This window comes from Tarenaya hassleriana, unplaced genomic scaffold (assembly GCF_000463585.1).
Source record: "Tarenaya hassleriana unplaced genomic scaffold, ASM46358v1 Cleome5, whole genome shotgun sequence".
NCBI classification, from domain to species: Eukaryota; Viridiplantae; Streptophyta; class Magnoliopsida; order Brassicales; family Cleomaceae; genus Tarenaya; species Tarenaya hassleriana.
The window spans coordinates 4,154,952-4,178,876 of NW_010967707.1; the positions used below are offsets into that span (position 1 = coordinate 4,154,952).

A 23,925-nucleotide genomic window follows, 5' to 3' on the forward strand; every position below is an offset into this window, starting at 1 on the left:
CCTGCGGAAGAGCATTCAGCACCAACGAACCATATTTCCCGGCGTAGATTCCCGGCGAAGACGTCGCCGGAGCCGCACCATGACCCTCCTCGCCGCAACCCACCACCGGTGGTTGCTGACTCTCCTCCTTGAGAACAGGGATCTCTCCGGCGAAGATGACGTCATCGAGAACGGGGAAAATTTCTCCGGGCAGAACCCTCGCCGCCGATACAGAATCAAACCGTGATACGGAGATGAGAAGGAGCATCGTTAGCAAACCAGAGATCTTCGTCATTTCTCTCTCTTGTCTGTTTCCAATAGAACACTGTTTTTTTTTTCTCCTTCCTTGGTGTTGGTGAAGCTCGAATGAATGTATATATATATACACATAAATGCATATATGCGTGTGTATGTGTACGTAGAAGTCAGCAGCCGATGCCGAGCTTACGCGGCAAGTGTCGGACTCAGGAGTTGAAGAATCAGTCTCCAGCTTCCGGTCCAACTAAAATGTCTCCGAAAAAGTCTCACTTTAAATAAATAAATAAATATTTTCATAGTTGAGACTTGTGACGACCTAAATATCTATTACGCAGGAGAATCTGAACAATTTACAAAACAATGCTTTAAAATAGGAGTTCTTTTTTAATTGATGACGTGGTCAGAAAAAAATATGCATGGAATTTTCGGACCATTTTACTTTAAAATAATATATCATGCAAATTAGGGTTGTATACCTTTGGTGATTTTATCGACTTAAAACTTTCAGTGTTTTTCTATTACACGTGGAAATGAAATTGGTGGACCGTCAAAATTGATAGAAAAAATTACATATTAGTTACATTATATATATATATATATAATTTTAAAATATGAAAAATGGGCCATGTGAATAACAAAATGTCAAAGTGGAGGGAAAAAAAAATACAAGTGGACTTCCCAACTGCTTCGTTAATAAAAGCATATGCAAGACGACACCGTCATTTTTTGACCGCGTCCACGTCACCCTCCTCTTCTTCCCCAAGTCTTTCACACCCGTGTAGACATATGTCTAAACCTAAAAATTAATATATGATTAAAAAAAACTTACTTTGATTTCACTAGATATATATATATATATATAATTAAAAGCTGATTTTTCTTAATTTTATATATATAGGGATTAAGTGGGCCAAAGACCCAGTGAAGCTTTTGGTTATAAAAAAAATATGGGTAAGCATGTGTATTTTACGTATAACGTGTCATCCAAGTTAGGCGTACGATGAATTTTCATGCAATGTATATTTACTTTTTTTAAGCAATGCTCGTAATTAGACAGGAAGTTACAAGTATACGGCAACGTTGTTGTAACACAATGGATATATGTTCTACACTTCGCAGGAATGGCTTTTCCGGAATCTGATTCTCTTCAGAAGCCCACCATGATACCTTGTCTGTAGGTAGTAAATTCAAGAATGGCTCTCTGTCCAGTTTCTTCCCTCACTTTCCGTCGTTTTCTCGGATGCCAAACAATCCAAGAAAAAAAAACCCAAGGAGAGTGCACACTCCTCCAACGGAACAATGCAGGAAGATACCCTTCGCTCTCTGCAGGCAAAGGGCCTCTGTTTGGCTGCCGAGAAGATCCTCAGCCGCAACTCTCAACAGCCCAACACTTCCAATCTGGCCAGTTTTCGTTTCCCATCCAACAAACAGTATATAACCTTAAAAGGCGATGCCTTTGATCATAGGATACCTACAAACAGATTCTCAAACCGGCTTCCCGAGAACCCAATGCTTTTAGAATATGGTATCGATGGTGAGCTTTCGTTTGGGCGGGGATTTTTCTATGGTTTGCTTCTGCCTTTCCATGAAAGTAGAACCCTTGTTTGCAAATAATCTCCTGAGATTGATCACCGACAACTCGTTGAAATTTCCAACCGCGAGATCAGCCTGAACCAGATCATACCTGCAGTTTTCTAGGGTTTAGTCAGTATATTGATCCCTGATACTGGTAGAGGCAGAGAATGTGTACTTACGCCGGGTGAGACCCAATCAATGCCACAGCCATCATAGTACAGTTGTGAGCAGCAGTTATGCCCCTTGGATCATCCTCAAACACTACACACTTTGACGGCTTTCTGTCCAACTGCACGAAAAAAAATGGACATTTCCAAGAACCCGAGAAACTATTTCTTGAACTTTCAACAGAAACGAAGTGCATGAACATGATGCATGGAACTGTCAATATGAGCGTACAGTTACATACCTTCACGGCTGCAGAAAGAAATCTATGAGCTATTGACTCCATACCATCTTCCTCGGATACTAGTGCCTGATTTCAGAGAATGAAGATCATCATCAAAACCCTATTTAACGATCCAATCTATTCTTTTATCAACCTATGACATATAATCATGTCCTCTAGAGCTATTACCTGGAAATACTTTTGAAGTCCCATTCTTTCAAGGGCATCAATCATGCTTTTGCGATCAAGATTTGAGACCACAGCACAAGGAATACGGGCCGTTGATACAGCATCGAGCCAGTCTTTGAGTCCTTCTGCTGGTTTTGTGAGCTGATATAATAATAACAATACAAAGAATATCGTAATATATCTGTGATAATAACAACAGGACGTATCCTCTTCAATGTTACACAGCAGTAGACAAAGAAAAAACCTTACCTTTACAAGACTATCGTAATATATCTGTGATAGCCTGTGTTTTAATCTGTCTATTTCATCTTTCGATGTCTCCCAAAACAGCACCTGAAATATTTTTGCAAACAGTAAGAGAAAAAATAAAATCAAGGACACGATATCTACCATTAGTATATCCCTTTCCCCCACTCTTATTCCTCTTGTTCTTAAAAAATAAAATCCACCTTTTCTTCTGCTATGAACCAAGTAGAGACTATGACTAAGTTTAAACAGCTATTTGAAGCACCCATGTCCCATTCAACCTCCGTACCCAAAATCAAAGAATATCAAAGCATGCCAAGTATGCTTTTGTTGGATTAGAATTTCAAATCCAAGAAAATGACAGACCGATAAAAGATTTCCAAACCTTGCGCAACACGTGGTCAGCGCCTGCATGCAGCATCAGTCTTTGGATGTTATCCTCTTCTAGGATTTCTTTTCCTGTCCAGAAGCCAAACCGCCAAAAGTACATGTATCAGTGGAGAAGGAATCAGCTCTACGTTCTCCAGATCAAATGGGTTTCTAACAAATTATAAGAAAAAACAATGCCACAAAAACCTCTTATACATACCACCAAAAAGCCACAAAGGGAAATGGAAAAATCAGAAACCGAGATTAATCTCAATATAACAGTTCAAATGTCAAGTCACGGTGCATTAACAAGTAAGTTATACACTACTACAAGCGTCCATTTCATATCACATCTCCACTAATAGAAGGTGAGGGAAATGGAAAAATCAGAAACCGAGATTAATCTCAATATAACAGTTCAAATGTCAAGTCACGGTGCATAACAAGTAAGTTATACACTACTACAAGCGTCCATTCCATATCACATCTCCACTAATAGAAGGTGAGCTAACTGGTACTTGTATAGTAATATCTTTGGAAAATGTATAATCTTCTTCTAGAAAGGTTATATGGGCAAGTACCATATTTGGATAATAATCTAAGGGGAAAAGAGTAATAACACTTGCCTTCTTCAGCAGCAAGCTGCTTCCACGCATCCAACTTTAAATTCCGAGTATCCGCCTAAGCATTTGATCCACGAAATTGAATAGAGAAAATGAGAGCTCTTGATTCCAAAGTCCAAATACATGACCATGCAACTCTAGGTTGCCTGATATTTGACCATATACTAGGATAGTATACAGGTTCATAAGGCGGTACCATAAAAACCAGAGGTAGGATCAAAGTACAGCATCTAGTTCCTAGCAAACAGAACTTGCACTAACCAACTCGCAGACAATTATTCAGCTCGATATTTTAATGCTTCTAAGATGATGTCAAAGAGTTGATGGGAATTACCACGACATTGTCCCATGAGAAAATAAGACCATAGGCTTCATCCGGTTTCATTGCGTAGCGTATTCTTTGAAGAAAACCCTCTTGCAATCTCTCGTTCCAGAAATCCTGCTTATGGAAAAACTCACAAGTTACATATTTTTTTGCTCCCAACCAAAGCATTCGACTGAATTCACATATAAATCACTAAGCATACATAGTAACTCTCTAGAATCTGGAGCCAAAGCAAAGTCTGGTAGAACATTAACAAGCACTAGTATCTCTTACCACATCGACTTTAAGAGGACCATCCTGTCTGAAAGTCTCAAACCCTTCTCCATATTCAGCTCCAATCGCCTTGAAATCAACAAGCAGCGATATGTTAAAGAAAATTCCTACCTCAATTACAGAACCGAAAAAAAGGGAGAAAAGAGACATCCAGGAACGCCAAACTTTGGTCTTTCGATTCACCGAACACGACGAGAACAACCTATACAACATGAGAAGTATGTTCCGAGCTTTTAAGCAGGAGTACCTCTTGCATGAAGAGCTTGTTCGGCTTGAGCGGAGACACATCCATGGAGCCGTTTTCATCGGACCCCGCAGCGCTCTTCACTACCAAACGCTGCTTCCTCAACGACCCATCTTTCAATGTCTGCAAAAAAAGAGAGCAGAAATTAACGATTAAACCCATCGAATTCGAAACCAAACCGAAGCAATTTCAGAACAAAATAAAGGGAGAGACTGACGGAGAAGGTGAGATTCGAAGTGAAGGAAGAGCCGGGGAAGCGAAACGATGGATTGGATGAGACGAGCAGAGACGAAGAGCCATTACTGCACGAGCAGTTCATAATTAGGGTTTGTCTTGTTCTTAGAAGATGATCGCATTGGTTTTCACGAAAGCTCCAAAATTTTTGTATTGCTCACGGAACTGCCCTGAATCTTTTTTCTGGTTCATACGTTTCGAGCCAGAGAACGTCTCTGGTGGAGAGATGACGGAGAAGTGAAATTTGCAAAATGCATCGTGTCCATATATCTGGATGCCGTTCTAGTCTTGCAGCGTCACACTTTCTGCCGTTTTAAGGATAATAAAACGTCACGAAGTTTACAACTGAGATACAAGTGGAGAGAGCAGTGTTATTATCTGGCCGTTTGAAATTGAATTTCACGATCCATTCTTTAGTAGGAGACGACGATCTACTAAAATTCAGTGTGTAGTTTACTGGTTAATGTGATAAAAGAAAATATATAACACGTGACTCGAGAACAAATAAAACGAGTTCATCATATATCCTAATTGTGGTATTTCCCAATGTTTTTCGGATTCAAGATTTGGTTTAGAGAGAATTCGTTGATTTCTTCTCGCCGGTAACCCGTCGAGATCTATGCGATCTTATATTGAGATTGAAAACTCATTAAAACGGTTAAAATCTAATTAACATGAGAATTTCGTATGTTTTACCAACATTTATACCACTAGTCGAAATGTGACAAAGTAACTCTGAGTTATGAGTTTGATTTCACTAATGGAAAGAAGAGAATGCAATTAATTACAAGATTAAATATTGATTTCAAATTATATGCGATTAAATGGGTCAAAGACCCAGTGAATTTCCTAATTATAAAAAATATAAAATTTTAAAAAATACATTTTACATAAATATTTCAACTTTTATCACAATATTCATCCGGTCTCTAATGATTGTTTTGCGAATGATACGGTGAATTAACAAGAGATACTAAAAAGGGTTATTTTAGCATATATATGTAATTTGAAGTAAACCTAATTTGTAAATATATTTTTCATATGCATGGAAACCAAAAATCGTCGTTTTCGTGAACTCCATTTCATCCATTTTTTTTCTTTCTTATCATCATTAGTGGCTTTCTTTGTCGGTCTAATAAAGTTTTGTGCAATAATTTCATTATTTAATGCACAATGCATAGCAAAGTAGCTTAGTGCCCATCTTAATCCAACAGTTTTCTAAACAAAAAAAAAATATGCATAATTAATTAAAATTTTAAATATTCCTACACATATGATTTGAAAAAATATCAAATTTTTTAAATTAAAATCGTTAGATATTTTATTAGATATTATTTAACTCAACATTTATTTCAAATATCTAAACGTCGTCATCTTCGAATTCAATTGATTTTGGTTCACACTATTTGTACCAAACTGGATGCTAAACCGGTTTTAATGCAAATTTGTCGTTGCGCTAGCTTTTAAACAACCCTTGACCGGCATCCCAAGGCAGTACAAGGTGGCCCATCCCCGTGGACACGTGGCATGCTGTTACAGACCGACGGTGCAATGTTGTAGACAAATCCCTTTCTTCCTAACTAATTGATCATTAACCGGAAAAATTATAAATTATGGACCATAATTTTATTAAATTACATTTAACGACCGTTGTACTTGTTGATTTAATGGTTTTATTTCCTCTTCGGTTTCTCAACATGCCAGATTTAATATAAATATAAAAGTAATTGAACATTTCAGATGATTTTTTTTAATAATTTATATGTTTAACAAAAATCTAATATAAAGCAAACATAATACTAATCAAATTAAAACTCAAAATAATAAATAATTAGATATGTCTTTAAATAAAAAATAAATGAACGGAAAACAAAATCAAGTTAAATATATCTTATCCTATTTTTTAATATAAAATCAATTGTACTTATCTTTTATTTTCAACATCAATTACGCTTTTCAAACAACTGATTTTGTTCTCTCAAAACAATTATCCGTTGATTCGATAATCTCATATAGTTTTTATTACTGATATTACGAAAACCATCACACAATGTCGTAAATATTAACTATTTTCCATGTAATTAGGTGGCGGGATTAATTAATCAACAATGGATGGCTTGACTTTTCGGTAACTTCACTGCGCCACGTAGGACAACCACACCGTGGGTCCCCTATAAACTGTTTCACCAGTAACAGTTCGCCACGTATCGAATAATCCACTCCCCACGGTAACCTAAAAATAGAATCCGCGTAGGGAATTATTTCCCGACCTCACCACCTCCCCTATATAATGCCGAGCTCGAAACGCTCGTTAAAAACCTAGATTCTTCGTCTTCTTTATCCTCTCTCAATCTATATATCGTTTTCGATTGAATCTTTCGCTTCCCCCTCTTTCGTCTTTCAAAATTCTTCAAGAACTGGCTAACTTTGGAGAAGAGAAGATTCTGGCGGAATCGGAGAAGAAGAACCGAGACGTGGTTCTTACGCTATATGAGGCTCTGAGATCGCGAGACGTGGGGACAGTTCACCAGATCCTAGCCGCCGATCTGGAGTGGTGGTTCCACGGCCCGCCGTCGGACCAGTTTTTGATGCGCATCCTCACCGGCGACGCACCGTCGTCTCCGCCGTTCGAGTTCGAGTTTGTCCCTCTCTCCGTCGTCTCCTTTGGACCCACCGTTATCGCCGAAGGCTGCGACTCCACCCGCTCAATCTCCTGGATCCACGCCTGGACCGTCACGCATGGGATAATCACCCAGGTGAGGGAATACTTCAACACCTCCCTCGTCGTCACGCGGATCGGGAACTCCGCCGTTGGACAGAAGAAACCGACGGCTGAGATCTCGCCGGTGCATTGCCCATCCGTGTGGGAGAGCCAATTCTCGGGTCAGGCCGGGAAATCCGTCCCGGGACTCGTCCTGGCGATTTGAAAAAGAGAAAGGTATAGTTCCGATCGAGTCACAGCCCCGTATCATCTAGATAAATAAAGGCTGTTTTACGTGTCGATTTCTGATTGGTCTGTCATATATGGGCTGAAAGATCCCTGTGAGAAACGCTCTGCCCGTTAGGCCGCGTTTGGCTGATCTTTCTCCTCTGTTTCCTTTCGGTCATTGTGTGATCAAGGTCGTGTCGTGTCTTTCAGTGAAGCAACATGGGGAAACCCAAGTTGATGACGAGTCTCTGTGTTTTTGATGTGATGTTTGGAATAAACGCTTTCGTTTGGGATGAAATCGTGCGCTGTTCTTTCGATATATGCATGGTGATTTTTGTTATTACATATACGGTCTATTATCCGATGCTTATTATTCGTTATCTGTAACTGTAATCATTGTTTACTGTCCATATAAAACATAATTTATTAGATTATACTATATATGATCGGAATGAGTCGAACCCGATAATGCATATTTTTATATAAAAAAATCTAATGGATAAAACTGAAAACGGAATTCGAAGAAATCGTCGATTTCGTTCGTTAATAAACATCTTTTATCCTTTTAAACCAAATTTTAATCAAACCAAATTTAGTATAAAGATGGAACAGATAGTAATTTATTAAATTCAATATATTAAACCAAATTTATCATGGAGTTGGCATTGGGTTCAATTATATACAACTTTGATAAACCTTAACGAATATAAAATAAGAATTATTATCTCTAAAAACCTAATTGGCACCATACCGAAAATAATTTAAATCGAAAAAAGGAACCTTAATAAAATCAAGCCGGATTTGAATCAAAAAACTGAAATGCGAAGCCTAGCAAACAACCATCTTACTCTACTATATATATATTTTTTAAATATATATATATATTTATTTATTGAATCAGAGAAAAAAAAAAGGATTTGTTTGTTTCTGGCATGTAATGTCATGGGGAAGGAGCGAGGAAGGTCACTTTTTTTGTCCGAAACGTTTAAGTTCGATGTGGACAATTATAATCTGTCGTCTTTTTTGGAGTTTATTAAATAAATTAAATTGAAAGTTGAATGTGACATGGTATGATAATTATATTAGTCAATATATTATTATATCGTCATTATACAAATAGCATGAAAGGAATTATTGTGTCACATAAATTGTAATTGATAAGATTATTATCTGCAATTTTAAATGGAATGTTGAATTTGGAAAGTGAGGGAAAAGGTGGTAATTAGTATAATGAGATGATATGTTTGTTTTCTTATATTTTATAATCAATTATTTATATAATTTTTGTAATCAATTATTAATATCTTATGATCTAGATTGATAGTGATAGTGGTTATTCGATTCTGAATCAAACTCCACGTAATTAGATTAAAACACATCTATAACATACACAAGGCACATAAATTGATTTAATTAAAATATTATTCGCTTATACATTAGACTGAATTAATCGATTTATTGAAAATATTAATATTCTAGTGGGCATCTATTATTCTTCCTGGTTTAAAGTTTTTTTTTTATCTATTTATTTTTCTTTCTTTGTTTTTTTGCTAAACTTATTTTGATAGTTAACACAGAAAACGTAGGACCGAATCCTTAAAGTTAAACTCGGTTTAAGTTTGTTACATTATGCTTTCATTTTGTGCCTAATTAGGTGAGTCATTAGGCATTTATAGTTATTGATATGTATGTATATCCACTAGTTAGTTAGTTGGTCTCACCGTAATTATTCCCGGATGCTGACTAATATTTTTAAATTAATTAATTAATTAATCCTCTAACCATTTCCTCCGAACTATATTTAATTAGTTGTGTGTACATATAATAATGTGCACGGACGGATGGACTTTGACATATATATCACTTGAGATAAATATATTTCATTCCCTTAACTTAATGCGTTTTATCAGAAATGAGGTGTTCCTCCTCCAGGTCAGAGATTCGAGTGGTATCTGGACTGGAAGTGAGGGTGTTCCTCTTCCGGGGTTCGAATCCAAGCATGCGGAGAGAGAGAGGCATAGCCAAAGATTGTGTGTTCAAAGGCTGCTCCCGAATCCAGAGAGATGTAGGTTGGGCCGAAGGCCCAGGTGAACTTCCTTGTTTGATTAAAAAAAAGAAATGATATAATAAGCTTTAGATATATATATATATATATATATTAATTATTAGATTGAGATTTTTTTCAGTTTTGAACAAACTTATAATCGTTCATTAATATACTGGGCTTTAATTTATTTTGTGTTCTGTACAAATTTACTTCAGATTCAATTTTTATTATTCAGAATATTTTTTTTTTTGAAAAAAACATTCAATTCTCTTTAATTTTATCGGTTTTTATAGATTACTAGGTGAAAGACCCGCGCGATGCGCGGGTTATTCTTTATTATATTTCGATTATATTTTAAAATATGTTGGTATATAATTTAAAAATTTTAAATAAATAATTTATTTAATATAGGAGAAAACTATATCTGTAATATAAAATTGTTGTAAAATCATCAATATTCATTATATGGTTCAGATATGTGTCTTTGTCTACGATGTATATGTTTGATATCTTTTTTATAAAATTTGTTAATATAAATATTAAAAATGATATTAATTATTTGTTAACGGACAAAGAGTGTATTAGTTAACGGACGCTAAAAAACATATTGCTAAACTTAATTAAAACATTGAATTTTTATATTTAATATTAAATGGAGAACAATTTCTTGATGACGACATGACTCGTAAATTTAATCATTTTATTGTGATCAAAACTCTAACCATATATATCATAAAAAAAATTCAATTTTAAACTCCACAGATATATTTTTTATTTTCTTTTGTATTTTCATGAAACTCATAATTTTTTTGTTTGACAATACTGGCAAGTAATTATATAAACATATCCATAATTTTTTCTTTGCAATATTACAAATAATATCATCAACCTTTTCAACAAAAATATTTTTTGTAAAATAATACGAAATTTATTATTCGTTAACTTGTTTATATTTGTGTTTTACAATCTTAAATCACTAAAAAGAAACATATCTTATAGTCAATGATTGGATTCCAACCTAACTAAACCCTCACTAATCAAATGTTTTCATAATTACCGACGGTTCCATCAATTTCAATTGTTTATGTGTTCGTTATATATATATTTACACCATTCTTTTCAATTTATTTTTTCGCCATCAATTATAATATATGCAAATCTTTTACAAACAATATTTTAACAATACAATGGTATACTTTGTCTTATTCCACGACAACGCATAATTCATCTAATTTGAATTTTGCGATTTGAACGAACTTCAAATAATACTTTTGGGTACTTGTGTAATTTCATTAAAAAATAACGCAAAAATAAAATGAGAAAAGAGTCGATAATTACCTTGTATTTTAATACAAATTTATTCGTGAATTTTTTTATATATAACAAAAAAATGAAAATTAAAAATTGTGAAAAAAAGATATTGTCATTTATAATGTTTTAACTCCACCTAATTTTGGAATTTATATTGATCACCAAAATGATTCTTGGTTATATATTTTGTTCTCGAATTTTAACACAAACCAATAGTGTATCTCAAGAAACAACATGAATATCATTTGCGCTAAAAAACATTAAAACATATAGTATCAAAAGTCAAATGTAAAACTCATTGAAGCCGTCTTTGGCACGTTTGTAGTACTTTACACATTCTCGAATTTCTTCTTAGATTCTTTGACACTTCTTCTATACCTAAACTCAACCATTTTTCCGATCATTCATCAAGAATCCATATAAGATATATACCACCATGTACATAAATATATATGTATATATGTGTGTCTAGAAACCCATTCACCAAGAACACACACACACATATATATATATATAAAGACATGTATATGTATATACATATGAGTTCCTAGATAAATATCGTGAGTAATAGTTACAACAGTTTGAAAATGAAAATAATAATCTTCATATAAGACTAACATACATACATTATATATGTATGTATATATACAAGTGTGTTTATATATATGTAGTTTTGAGTAGTAACAAAATAAATACGGAGATTTATTCCCATATAAGAGAGGCTAAAAAACATAATTTCTAAAAGTTTAGTCCATCTCCAAATTTATCTTCAAGAGAGTCAAAGTCTACGGCGGAAGCCACCGGATTATTCCTTCTCCACAATCGGAGACTTTGGAAATATTACCGGAATCCTCCAACTTCACATCTGTCTCCACTTCTCTAGCCATGACTACCACGACGTAGTTTTTTGGTATTTGGTTTGAATCCCCCAACATATATATATATACATGTAATATATGTTTAATTTGAATTTTATTACATCCAAATTGTTTCTATTTTTTTATTGAAGATAATATAAAGAACTTAAGAACACTACTACAACATCGAAGATAATGTGCGTGCAAGAAAAGAAAAACATTATAAACAATCGATTTCATTTGAAGATAATAATATATTCACTAATCTCTCTACCAACATTTTTTCACAATGGATTTATTCATTTTATGATCTTACATACATTTTAGTTTGATATTTTGAATTAAAGAGTATTTAAATATATTTAAATAGGATATACATAATCTTTTCGGTTTATTTTTATATAAAGTATTTTTAATATATAGTCATAGATATAAATAATACATATTTTAAATTTTTTTCTCAATTGTGATGTAGTTTTTTGTATTAGTTTAATATTTGAGAGATATTTATCAGTAAGTCATAAACTTTAAATATTGTTTTTAATAACCATTTCAAAAACATATAGACTTGAATATACATTATACATTATACATTTAAAATCTAAGTTTATATATATTTTTTGTTATTTGGCAATAAGAAAATGTGAAATCAAATACTAAATTAATAATTAAAAGGTAATTTCAAAGAAGAAAAGAAAAAAAAAAGGAGATGAGAGACATAAGATGCGTAGACGTTTCTATTTCATTGACTCTCTCCCTATATTCGTTCACAAAAACACGAAGCTCCTCTCCTCTCTCCTCTTACACAGAAGGCTATATCCATCACATTTCTCCATTTTGCCCCTCCTCACATGAAAGCAAGAAGAGAGATAACGCAATATGAAGATACAAATATATCATGGGTCTATAATATATAGATTTTCTCTATAATAAAACATATAGTCGATTGCTACACATATATATATATATACATGTTGGAAGAAAAAAGTGATTTTTTTCCATCATTTGCTTTTTCCAGTGAGCTTATTCTTCCTCTTCTCGTCAAATTCCATGGCGGAGGCTTCTGCGTCGGTTCGGCTTTTTGGGTGTGTGACCACGATGAAGAAGCCATCGATGGGTTTATATAGACTATAACAAAACAAAAATACACCAAGGAAAAGTATTTAGAAAAAAATAAATAATTAATGTGGTTATTAAGGACTAATGAATACAGGTAATGGATACGACGTTGGAGTTGGGCACCATACGTTTTGGTTTATTTTTTAAATATTTTATTCATTAAATATAAGCATTTAAATTTTAAAGAAAAATTAAATTTCTGTATATACTCCAAATATATTATTATAATATTATGTTGATTTTATTTTGTTATTTAATGAAATATGAAATTATAATTTTTAATTATAACAAAGGAAAATTGAACAAAATACCACCTAAGATATGAGATAGGGTAATGATATTTTCATTTTATTAGTGGACTAATTAATGATTTTCCCAACATTTATTTATATTTGTTTTTATTATTTAACTATAAGATTTTATCTTTTATTTATAAACCAATGAAAAGTCCCTCATTTTCCATTACGTTACCTTTAAAATATAAAGGTAGTTAACCCAAAAAAAAATGGAGATACATTTAACTCCACTCCTTTTACTATTTATTTCTTGTTTTATTACAACCATTATTGTATTATATGTAATGTATATATGCGTGTGTAGAGTAGACGTTTTTTTCCTATTCATTAATCAAATTTATGTAGCTAATAAATTATTAAATGATAAATAAAAATTAAAAATAAAATGACACATAGATGATGAGTTGGATCCTAGGTGTCCTCACCATATTCCTCCAAATCCAACTTTTATATATATAGATTTTAGTTTACAAATTAAATATTTTTTAGATAAAATTTAGTTTAGATATATTTCTATATTACTTATTTACTTCATTTTTATGAATCCGCATCAAAATGGACAACTGTGGTTTTGATAGATTGTATTTGTAAGTTAACGTGGTAAATTTAAAATTTGAAATATGGAGCTCAAAATACACCTAAAGTAAATGATGGTAAAATTATGAATCGAACTTTATGAATGACTCGAATAGCACCTTATGAGATAATTACTGAGGTAAAAACAAATGAATGAAACTGGAATCAAATTCATCAATGACGTCCGAACCCACCATGTGTGTATATATATATATATATTGAATACAAGTCAATGGAAAATAAGTTAATGAATGATATAAATCGAGTATCAATTGGTTATTATTATTTTGAAATCAAATAAGAATTAAATATTAAAAATCCGGATACGAAGGAATATTTTTTTTAGAAAATGAATTGTTTAAATCATAACCGATTGGTGACTCGAAACATGAAGAAGCCAGTTTTTTGCATTTCATATATGATAAAAAAAAGTATTTACAAATTAGAGTTTAGCGGTTTATAAAAGGATGATAAATTCATATAAGGCACCGATACTTATCTCATGAACAATTTTTTTTCAAACTCTCCACGATTTCCAAAAAAAAATGTAACAGATAAATATTTAATACAATAACTCTTGGTTCAACCGGTGCAAAAGAAAACAAAACTCATTTTTAACCCGGGTTTGAATCCTCATTTAGTCGGTTGGCTCCGAACCTCTATGAACTTTTATATTATAAAAAAAATATATTTAATAAAATACGTTTAGGTTTCGACGTTGATTTCAGACATCGTCGATTATTACAAGCAAAGCGACGACGAAGGCGTAATCGACTTCTGGATTGACTTTCACTTTGAAGCCTGTAGTTCCCTGTGAATACTTTTATCAACGAGAAATCTTGAATCACCTGCCATTGCCAGCACCATAAATCTTCAGTATTCAAATAGTGGGCTTCTTGTTTGTTCACTGGATCCCCAATGGGCCTGAATCGAACGGCCCATTAACCCTCCCCATTAAAATAATTGCAATTAAACTCCTACACTTTCTTTTTCTCGCAGATCAATCCCTATAGTTTATATACAAACAAACACGTCCAGTGCAGTCCCTCGTACGATCAAGGGGTCTATATATGCATCGTAAAGATAACTTAAGAGCTACCTCGGCAAGAAGAGCATTCGCCTTAAAAAGCTTGATACAAGTGCCGAGAAGGTTTCTCGATACTCGAAAATCCGGCACGTTATCCGCTGAATCACGCGATAAAAAGATATCCGCCCTCTTTCTCAACGAGAATACATTAGATCCTCTCACGCAGAACAGAAGATCTTGATCACCGTCGATGCTTTCTCCTTCGTAAACTTTCCATTTGTACCTCCACGAAAATGCCTAAAACATGTATACAGGTTGCATAAACATGACAAAAAAGGTCAAAAGGGTTTTAATTTTTTAGGTTACCTTGCTTTGCATGGTGAGGAGGGTGAGACCGGCGGCGTCACGCAAACGGAGGCGGAGATCACCGGAGCGGCCGTCGGCGGTGAGGATGAGATTGCCGGAGGGATCGAAGACGTCGTAACGGTCTCTCGTGATGAAGCCATCGACCGTTCTTTCGACGGACAGATTCATCGGATAAGGATTGCAGAATCTTTCTCCCACAACACTTAGGCTCTGATCTCCGGCTCCCCATTCTGTCATAGATTTGCTCTTTCTCATTTTGGTGTTTGTCGGCTTTGATGACGAGAATACATCGAATCGGCATTATATCAAAAATACCTTTAATTTGCTATTTGTACTTCAAGACCTACCTTTGTGACCATGTGACCAATGTGACCGAAATATAGTGTGGTCACATTTTGATTTTATCGATTATAACGTTAAATTTATGGTGATCACACTAATTCATTATGTTCGTATCTTGTATATCTTACTAATCATTTGATTAAAACATCATAAATTTAACGTTATAAACAATGAGATCAATATGTGACCACACTATATTTCGGTCATATTGGTCATATGGTCACAAAGGTAGGTCTTAAAATACAAATAGCAAAGTAAGGGTATTTTTTATAATACCCCCCATTGAATCTATTAAATTAAACAAAGGAGGCAGTTGTGTTGAAGAGTTAGAAAGATGATTAGTTTAATGCTTTCGGCCGTCTCCCTTATTTAATTACCGTTTGTTTACCTCTTCCGATTCTATCTTTGAATTTGTCTTTTATACGTATTCTATGTTATGCCGTGTTTTAATCAAAATATTGAGGATTTTTTTTTTAGTTATGATTGACACAAGTTTGCAAGGTGATGTGATTCAAGCGACATGCGTTTGATCATCTTTTCAGCAAGTTGGGCGTTTCATGATCTTCCACGCTCCAACTTGAAGGGGATGTTGAGATATACCAGATCTTGAAGAATATTACGAGATATATCGTATAATGGAGATCTTATCAAATCTGGAAAATATATATTTAGGAATATTTATTATTATGTGTACTTTACTTATTTAAATGTAAGACTCTCATCTATTTATATGTTATTTTGACTATCAATACAGATTATTCCGCAAATTTCTTCAATTGAAACCGCGACCGACCCTAATATTTTATGACATATATAAATATTACTAAATCGATTGATAATACAAAACATAGGGATAATATATTAATATATAGAGCAAAACATAATATAAAAAAAAGAAGTGGGTCTGCATACTTTTTGTGGTGAACACCCATTTTCACGGCCCCTTTTGTCTCGCGTTGAAATTCTCATCAATCACGCAAAGTATCCAATTCTTTCTTTTCTTTTTAAAATATTTTATGATTATATATTCACAAAATTAATAAATAAAATTATTGTCGTCTTGTTGTTTCTTTCATATATATATATGTGTTATTCTCTCGTTCTGTGCACAGAAACCCATCAAGCAGCTCTCTTCTCTTGTCTCTGTGACCAGATTTGGGAGAAGTCATATATACGACACCGTTTCGTGGCGTTGGTGGTGGCATCATCATGGCCAATGTAAGCATGTAATTAATATTATTCATTACTGCCTAAAACTATAATAAGGATGTATTATGTATGATAGTTAGATCGATGTTTCATTTTCGGTTTTTGAAACGGCGAAATGATTTCGACTGTCGTAGGTTGTGGAACTCAAAGTGAATCTGCATTGCGATGAGTGCATCAGAAAAATACTGAAAGCCATCAAGAAGATCGAAGGTGATGATGATGACGATGATTCCCCCCCTCTCTCTTTATATATATGTATATGTATATGTATATGTATATGTGTGTTGTATTTGTTGATTTAAAATAGAAGTGAAAAATACAGATATAGAGACATACGACGTGGATACGCAGCTGAACAAAGTGACGGTGACTGGGAGAGTGACGGAGGAAGAAGTGGTCAGGGCTCTTCATAAGGTCCGAAAATCAGCTGTTCCATGGACCCACACCAACCACGATTCTCCCTTCCTCGACTAATAACATCATATATATATACATATATACTCACACACATACTCTTTCTAGTGTATTGTATGCATTACATTCAATTTTTGCCTGATCTCTAGTGAATTATATGAATATGAACCCTAATTTCACCGCAATATTTAGTTAAATGTCCGATTCCACAATCATGGCAAATCGAACATTATGGGTATGGCAATGAAATGGATAATTGAAGACGACGAAGCCGGTATTAGTACTACAAGCCCACGTGGGAGTTAGAATATGGGCCTTATGGGTTAGGCCCATTGGGCCCACGTTCACAAGCGTCCGTGTCGAAATCGCCTCGTTGCCCGTGACATGTTTATTCCCCAACTTTGGCATCATCAAACAATGATGACATGTCAACCCAGGAAATGTGCTACGTGTCACGCATGCAAAGGGGGTTACGAGTTAATCGACCCTTGAATTAATTATTTCAAATCAAACTAAAATATGTTTACAGTTTCATAATTAAATAATTATGTCATTTGTCAAATTACCTATTTACGTTTTTGGGGATTGCTCTTATTTTATAAACTTTCAGGAAGGTTCTTGACATGTGTCAGCTGCCTAGATATCTGGAGCCTTGATATTCGATTATAAATTTTACACGTCACAATACCGAAAGGAATATTATCAGAAATATCTAACTCTATAAATTGCAAATGGGACTAAATAGAACTTTCAGATATATTTTTTTCCTGCAAAGACTGTCTGGAGATAAAAGAAGAAGGCGAAACCTTTTAAGCACAGACGCGCAAAGCCCTAAATAGCCAAGGACACTGGTAGCTCTTGAAGGGAATTTATCATTTTCCGTGTTCAAGAGAGATTCGATTTATCGGCAAGGGAAGAAAATTTTCTGGGGTTTTCGAAGAATTCTCGATCCCGATTTCGATTCCGACAGGTAATGATCATTTTTCTTTAGAAAATCTTTTATGGGCATTATTGAAATCTCGGCTTGTTTACTCTTAATGGGTTTTGATGGGGTTCCTGTTGTGGGTGGTGATTGTTCTTCTGAAAGTTTTGAGATCTTTGGTTTGGTTTATTGTCGAGGAACTTTCCCCCCCATTGAATCGATTCTTGGATTTCAGGGTTTTGCGAAAACTCTTCGATTTATAGATTAGTTTTTGGTTTTCCGGATGTGTTGGTGTTTTAATTGAATTTTCCTTGCTCGTCAAGTAGTGGCATTAAATTATGGGAAAGGAAACTTCGTGCGCAAGGAAAAATCCTTGGTTCCTAAGGAATTCTTGTCCTATATAAGCTTGTGTGCTTTTGTTCTTATATACTCAATTTAATTCGAACACTCGCTTTACCTCTGAGACAGGTGTGTTGTTGTTGCCTGTTCTGCTGCGGTTGGGAGTCTTGTTCTTATCACAAGATTGTCTCGTGTTGTTGCAGATTGGGTGATTGGGAGAACGAGATAACGAAAATGGCAGTTTACGAGCAAAGTGGAAACGTGATTAAATCACAGATTAACGCTTCGAGAAAGAGGAAATCAAGGAGTAGACGAGACGGTACGACAGTGGCTGAGAGGTTGAAGAAGTGGAAAGAATATAACGTTAACGTTGAGGCTTCTCGTGATGGCGAGAAGCCGGAACGTAAAGTGCCGGCGAAAGGGTCGAAGAAAGGGTGTATGAAAGGCAAAGGAGGGCCCGAGAACAGCCATTGTAATTTCCGAGGGGTTAGACAGAGAACTTGGGGCAAATGGGTGGCCGAGATTAGAGAGCCGAATAGAGGTAGTAGATTGTGGCTTTGCACTTTCCCGACAGCTAATGAGGCAGCGGTTGCTTATGACGAGGCCGCTATGGCTATGTATGGGCCCTCGGCTCGTGTTAATTTCCCTCAAGCCACGACGGGATCCGGGCCTGAAATTACGAGCTCGTCAAATCAATCCGAGGTATATTCCATGGAGGATGTTAAGATAACGGTTCATGTGAAACAGGAGGAGATGATGAAGAAGGATGTGGAGAAACGTAGACTGAGTAATGATTGGCTGAGCGGGTTTGAACAAGCGTACTGGAAGAGTTTTCTCAAGGAGAAAGTGAAGGAACAAGAGCAGCTGCCTGATAACTGTGCGGAGGCATGTGCTGACCAGAATGAGTGGAATGAATTCTCTGCCGAGGAGATGTTCGATGTGGATGAGATTCTCGGCGACATGAGTGGGTACGTGCTCGAAGGGCCGAGCCAAGATCAAAGCTTTGGGAACGATAGGGCTCATAACGAATCGGTATTCTCAAATGGGGATGCAGAAATGGAGGGAGTGGAAGCAGAGGGTGCAGGCCATGGTTATGGGTTGCCCTTGCTTGAGCTCGACCCAGAGGATGATGGGCAAGGTTTGTTCGATTTCAGTTTTCTCGATCTTGAGAGGTTTTGAATGATATGTCTGTGACAGATGACTGCTTCAACGTTGATAATGAGGACGACCTTGGATCTTTAGGAGCTTTTCGACTCTCTTGGTTGCGTTACAGTTACAGAACAGGTGCCTGGTCTTTGCTAGGGACAACGACAAAAAAAGACAATGTGTGAAAAAAAATAGAAAAAGACATGAACATAAAGATTACATTTGTTCTTTCTTAGTTGTTCAGTTGCATTCATACTAGCAATGGGCTTTATCGGGCTTTTATGGAATTGATGGGCCGTTAATGGGCTTAATGATTCTACTTCATACAAGTATACATAAAAAAATTGTCGCAAATAACCATTAAATTTGATAAATAAATAAACGAAATTTTAATTTTATATAAAAATATATAAATTTTGATTTTTTATGTAGATCTATAAAAATATTAAATTTAATTAGTTTTTTTATATGATTGTGTGCGAAAAAATTTTAAATTTGTGTATTATAAGTTGATGTTTACGAAAAATATTAAAATGTGTGTTTTTAATATTAAAAGTTTATATATTTATTTACCAAATTTAAAAGGGTTATTTTTGGATACTCTAAAAAAACATATGAACTTTGAATAAACAAAGATGAAGACGATAAGTAGTTTTCCGTATAGCTTAAACTAGCAACACAAGAAAATAATATAGAAAATTTCTAAAAACCTTTCTCTCCATTTTAATAATACAGAATGTGAAATAATACACAGATGATGAGCATTTGGATTGTTTTTACTATGTTTTCAATTCGATTATTTTAAAAAATTAAATAAATTTAAAATTTTAAAAATATAGTATTTAAAGGAAATAGATTGTCATTTATAGTATTTTTGATATTTGATTTTTAACCAAATCGATTTGATTAAACATTTTTAATAAAAAAACTATATCTTACTTGATTCAATTAAGTTGATAGCCATGAAATATTATATTATCCTTTTAATTTATTTACATGAAACTGAAAATGTATAGGATATATGATTGTACACTTTATATATTGGTTCCGTCATACAAAAAAACAACAAAGTATAAACTCATCTGATGAAAGATGACACAACCTCGTTGGCATTATATTATTTCAGATACACAAACCAAAAACACACATAGTTGCAAAATAAAAAATAAAACGGTCCATTTCATATTAGTATATACTAAAAGCAACTCCACAAAATAAACAAATGCGTGATTGATTCTCTATATCCATTACCACAATAACGTTGGTTATAGTCCATCCATTTGATTAAATGCCTTATAATAATCGTAAGGTGTATAATTCGGGTTCATGAAATTTCGGATACATCGCATCATGTCATCCAAATGATATGATGTATTTAAACAAATGTTAAAAAAGAGGAAAAAATAAAGTCTCGAACCAAGAACCTTTGTGATTTGGGAATAATTAACATATATAATACTAATAATATTTATTATTGAATGTAATAAATAATAAATATATATATATATGTATAATGGTTATTAAATTTATATGAATCAATATAAAATAAATAAAAAAGATTTATGCAATACGAAGGAAAATAGAGGGAAAAAAGAAAAGGGGAAAGGATAATCTTCCACCTAAACAATGCCCATAGGAGTTTGCAAGTTGCATTGTCCGGCGTAGGCTCTTTGATAAGGTCTCACCCTCCCACCTTCCTCAAAGATTCTCTCTCTCTATATATGTGCACCTTACATAATATATATATATATATGTATATATATGTATAGGTAATTAGTTATATCTACATGTATGTATGGGTGTCATATACATATACCAATGAACCCATCACACATGCATATGTGTACTGCATAATATATGTAAAGAGGTTGAACATATATATGTTGTGTAATTGGGTGTATACAATATTTTATACATGGATTAATCATATTAGATTTCGAATATATTTATGTAATATTATTTAAATGCTATTAATCAGTGAGAATTTTATATATATGGTTGATACTTCTCCTACTTTTTTTATAAGTAATTTAACGCATAAGTTTTACCAAAATGTCATTGTTTTGGTTTTAAATTTGGTTTAATATGTATATTTACCTTATTTCCATAAAATAAATTTCTATGATTTTCTCAAATTATTCCATCAAATACCATATACGATGCATCCATATGGATAACACACATGCAAATCTTTATTTAACTGACACCCGCATATACATATATATATATACAGAGAGAGAGAGATGAACATTATTTTCAAAAACAAAATCAAGTTGACAACCGACACCAAACAAGATCAAATTCCTCCTTCTCTCTCAATCCTCCGATCATTCACACATATATATATCAACGATATATACACACCGCAAGAATCATCATAATACACGACCCAGACAATCGCAATCGAGAGAGAGATCAGATTATGCAGTCATCGGTGCAGCTCCGCCGGGCGACGTCGCCGGCGACGTCTTCCGCTGCCGAGAACGGATTCCACCACTCGCCGGAGACAGTCGTGAGACGGGTGTGCCTGACGCGTGGGATGCACGTGCCGGAGCACGTGGCTTGGCACCACACGCACGAAGTTGGCCCCGACCAGTGCAGCTCGGCGGTGGTGCAGACGGTGCACGCGCCGCTGGAGCGCGTGTGGGCCGTGGTGCGGCGATTCGACAACCCTCAGGCCTACAAGAGCTTCGTCCGTCGCTGCCACGTCATCTCCGGCGGCGACAGTCTCGCCGTCGGCAACCTCCGCGAGGTTCACGTCGTATCCGGCCTCCCCGCGGGCTCCAGCACCGAGCGGCTCGAGATCCTCGACGACGACCTCCACGTCATCAGCTTCAGCGTCGTCGATGGGGATCACCGCCTAAAGAACTACCGGTCCGTCACCACCCTCCACGCGGCGGAAGACGGCGGAGACACGGTGGTGGTGGAGTCGTACGTGGTGGACGTACCGCCGGGAAACACGCCGGAGGAGACGCTCAGCTTCGTCGACACCATCGTACGGTGCAACTTGCAGTCTCTCGCGAGAAGTACGGCGATGAACATGCAATCACGCTGAATCTATACATACGCATCTATACGCAATGAAATGTATAGATTTATACTCACGTATGTATTCCAGACTCTTTTATATATATATATATATATATATATATATATAAATCGTTTCTCTTATTTTCTGCGTTTTGTGTATACGATCATTTTGTATAATTTCCTGTTGTGTGTTTATAATGGTTTTGGTGTATGATTTCTTAAGGAGTAATTGTGGAATGAGGAATTTGCGGGTGCAATTCAATGTGTAGAAGAAAACCCTAATTGGGATCTCGTGATTAGTGTCTCTTTCGTGTTTATCGACACTGTTACCGTCCTAAGACATTCAATTAGGGGGTATTTTGGATTAAAATTATATTTTCATTAGGTTTTCGCAGTTATAGTAAAAACATATATCTATATTCATTTTTTTATTATCCGTTTTCCATTCAATTTGAAATTTCAGATTTTGCAGGATTTGGTATTCAAAAAACCGATTTTTTTTTAATTATAATTTTTAGTGATCATTTATTTATTGTTACATTCAATTCGAAATTTATTTATTTGATTTGTAATAAACATATCCAACCTAGTTTTCAGATTAAGTTCACTTTGATTCGATTCGATTACATGTGTATCGAAATAGTCTAACACCACCAATTATTCATCCAGTATATATATAATTTAACGACAACCATTGTTTTTAATATAACCTATAAAATCAAAATATATAAGTATTTTAATATGAAGTTGATACAAAATTAATAGTAATCAGGGGGATAAATTAAGTGATTAAACCTGTTTAGCATGTGCAAAGGATAGGCGTGCCAACTTGATATTTTCTATACTTTATGAGTTTAGTCAAGTGGACGATAATATTATTATTAATCACTCTGTTTTATTAATTAAATCCACTAGTTAGTAGTTGTTTATTTTTAATCCACTTATTTCTGGTCTTCTATTGTGGTGGCCATTTTATTTTTATTTTTTTCAATTTCAACTTTATTAAATTAATTGTCTAAAAGGACATGCAATACAAAATTTAGCTGGAATTCCGCGCCACTTGATATATAATATATATACACACACATTTAATCGGTACCTTTTAACAAAGGCCATAGTTTTTTTTTTTGGTTTTTTGTCAAAAGGCCATAGTTTTTTTTCCTGTTGTGTGTTTATAATGGTTTTGGTGTATGATTTCTTAAGGAGTAATTGTGGAATGAGGAATTTGCGGGTGCAATTCAATGTGTAGAAGAAAACCCTAATTGGGATCTCGTGATTAGTGTCTCTTTCGT

The 23,925-nt window shown here is 34.6% G+C and overlaps 5 protein-coding genes and 1 pseudogene across 6 annotated transcripts; 4 read left to right on the forward strand and 2 right to left on the reverse strand.

Annotated features, from left to right (window-relative positions):
- Positions 1-1,233: 1,233 nt before the first annotated feature.
- LOC104826835 (phosphoglycolate phosphatase-like) lies at positions 1,234-4,931 on the reverse strand. The gene is made up of 11 exons (XM_010559754.1): positions 4,687-4,931; positions 4,473-4,592; positions 4,226-4,294; positions 3,962-4,066; positions 3,631-3,685; positions 3,021-3,094; positions 2,639-2,722; positions 2,390-2,530; positions 2,222-2,287; positions 1,992-2,101; positions 1,234-1,921 (listed from the first exon to the last, which is right to left on the reverse strand). Exons 1-11 carry the CDS (start codon positions 4,786-4,788, stop codon positions 1,753-1,755), a joined length of 1,095 nt encoding a protein of 364 aa, XP_010558056.1. The 5' UTR covers positions 4,789-4,931; the 3' UTR covers positions 1,234-1,752.
- A 2,082-nt stretch (positions 4,932-7,013) lies between these two features.
- On the forward strand, positions 7,014-8,012 carry LOC104826836 (wound-induced protein 1-like). Its single transcript, XM_010559755.1, has one exon. The coding sequence runs from the start codon at positions 7,292-7,294 to the stop codon at positions 7,628-7,630; it is 339 nt and encodes a 112-aa protein (XP_010558057.1). The 5' UTR covers positions 7,014-7,291; the 3' UTR covers positions 7,631-8,012.
- A 6,550-nt stretch (positions 8,013-14,562) lies between these two features.
- LOC104827447 lies at positions 14,563-15,486 on the reverse strand (annotated as a pseudogene).
- A 1,202-nt stretch (positions 15,487-16,688) lies between these two features.
- Positions 16,689-17,329, forward strand: LOC104826837 (protein SODIUM POTASSIUM ROOT DEFECTIVE 2). Its single transcript, XM_010559757.2, has 3 exons — positions 16,689-16,791; positions 16,917-16,992; positions 17,105-17,329. Exons 1-3 carry the CDS (start codon positions 16,783-16,785, stop codon positions 17,254-17,256), a joined length of 237 nt encoding a protein of 78 aa, XP_010558059.1. The 5' UTR covers positions 16,689-16,782; the 3' UTR covers positions 17,257-17,329.
- An 81-nt stretch (positions 17,330-17,410) lies between these two features.
- Positions 17,411-19,833, forward strand: LOC104826838 (dehydration-responsive element-binding protein 2A-like). Of its 2 annotated transcripts, none has more exons than XM_010559759.1 (2): positions 17,411-18,166; positions 18,587-19,833. In XM_010559759.1, the coding sequence occupies exon 2, from the start codon at positions 18,692-18,694 to the stop codon at positions 19,634-19,636; it is 945 nt and encodes a 314-aa protein (XP_010558061.1). In that variant the 5' UTR covers positions 17,411-18,166; positions 18,587-18,691; the 3' UTR covers positions 19,637-19,833. The 2 variants fall into 2 exon arrangements, with proteins under 2 accessions (XP_010558061.1, XP_010558060.1); XM_010559758.1 differs by having other exon boundaries at positions 18,661-19,833.
- Positions 19,834-21,820: 1,987 nt separating this feature from the next.
- Positions 21,821-23,042, forward strand: LOC104826839 (abscisic acid receptor PYL5-like). Its single transcript, XM_019204148.1, has one exon. It carries the CDS (start codon positions 22,026-22,028, stop codon positions 22,656-22,658), a length of 633 nt encoding a protein of 210 aa, XP_019059693.1. The 5' UTR covers positions 21,821-22,025; the 3' UTR covers positions 22,659-23,042.
- Positions 23,043-23,925: the final 883 nt, after the last annotated feature.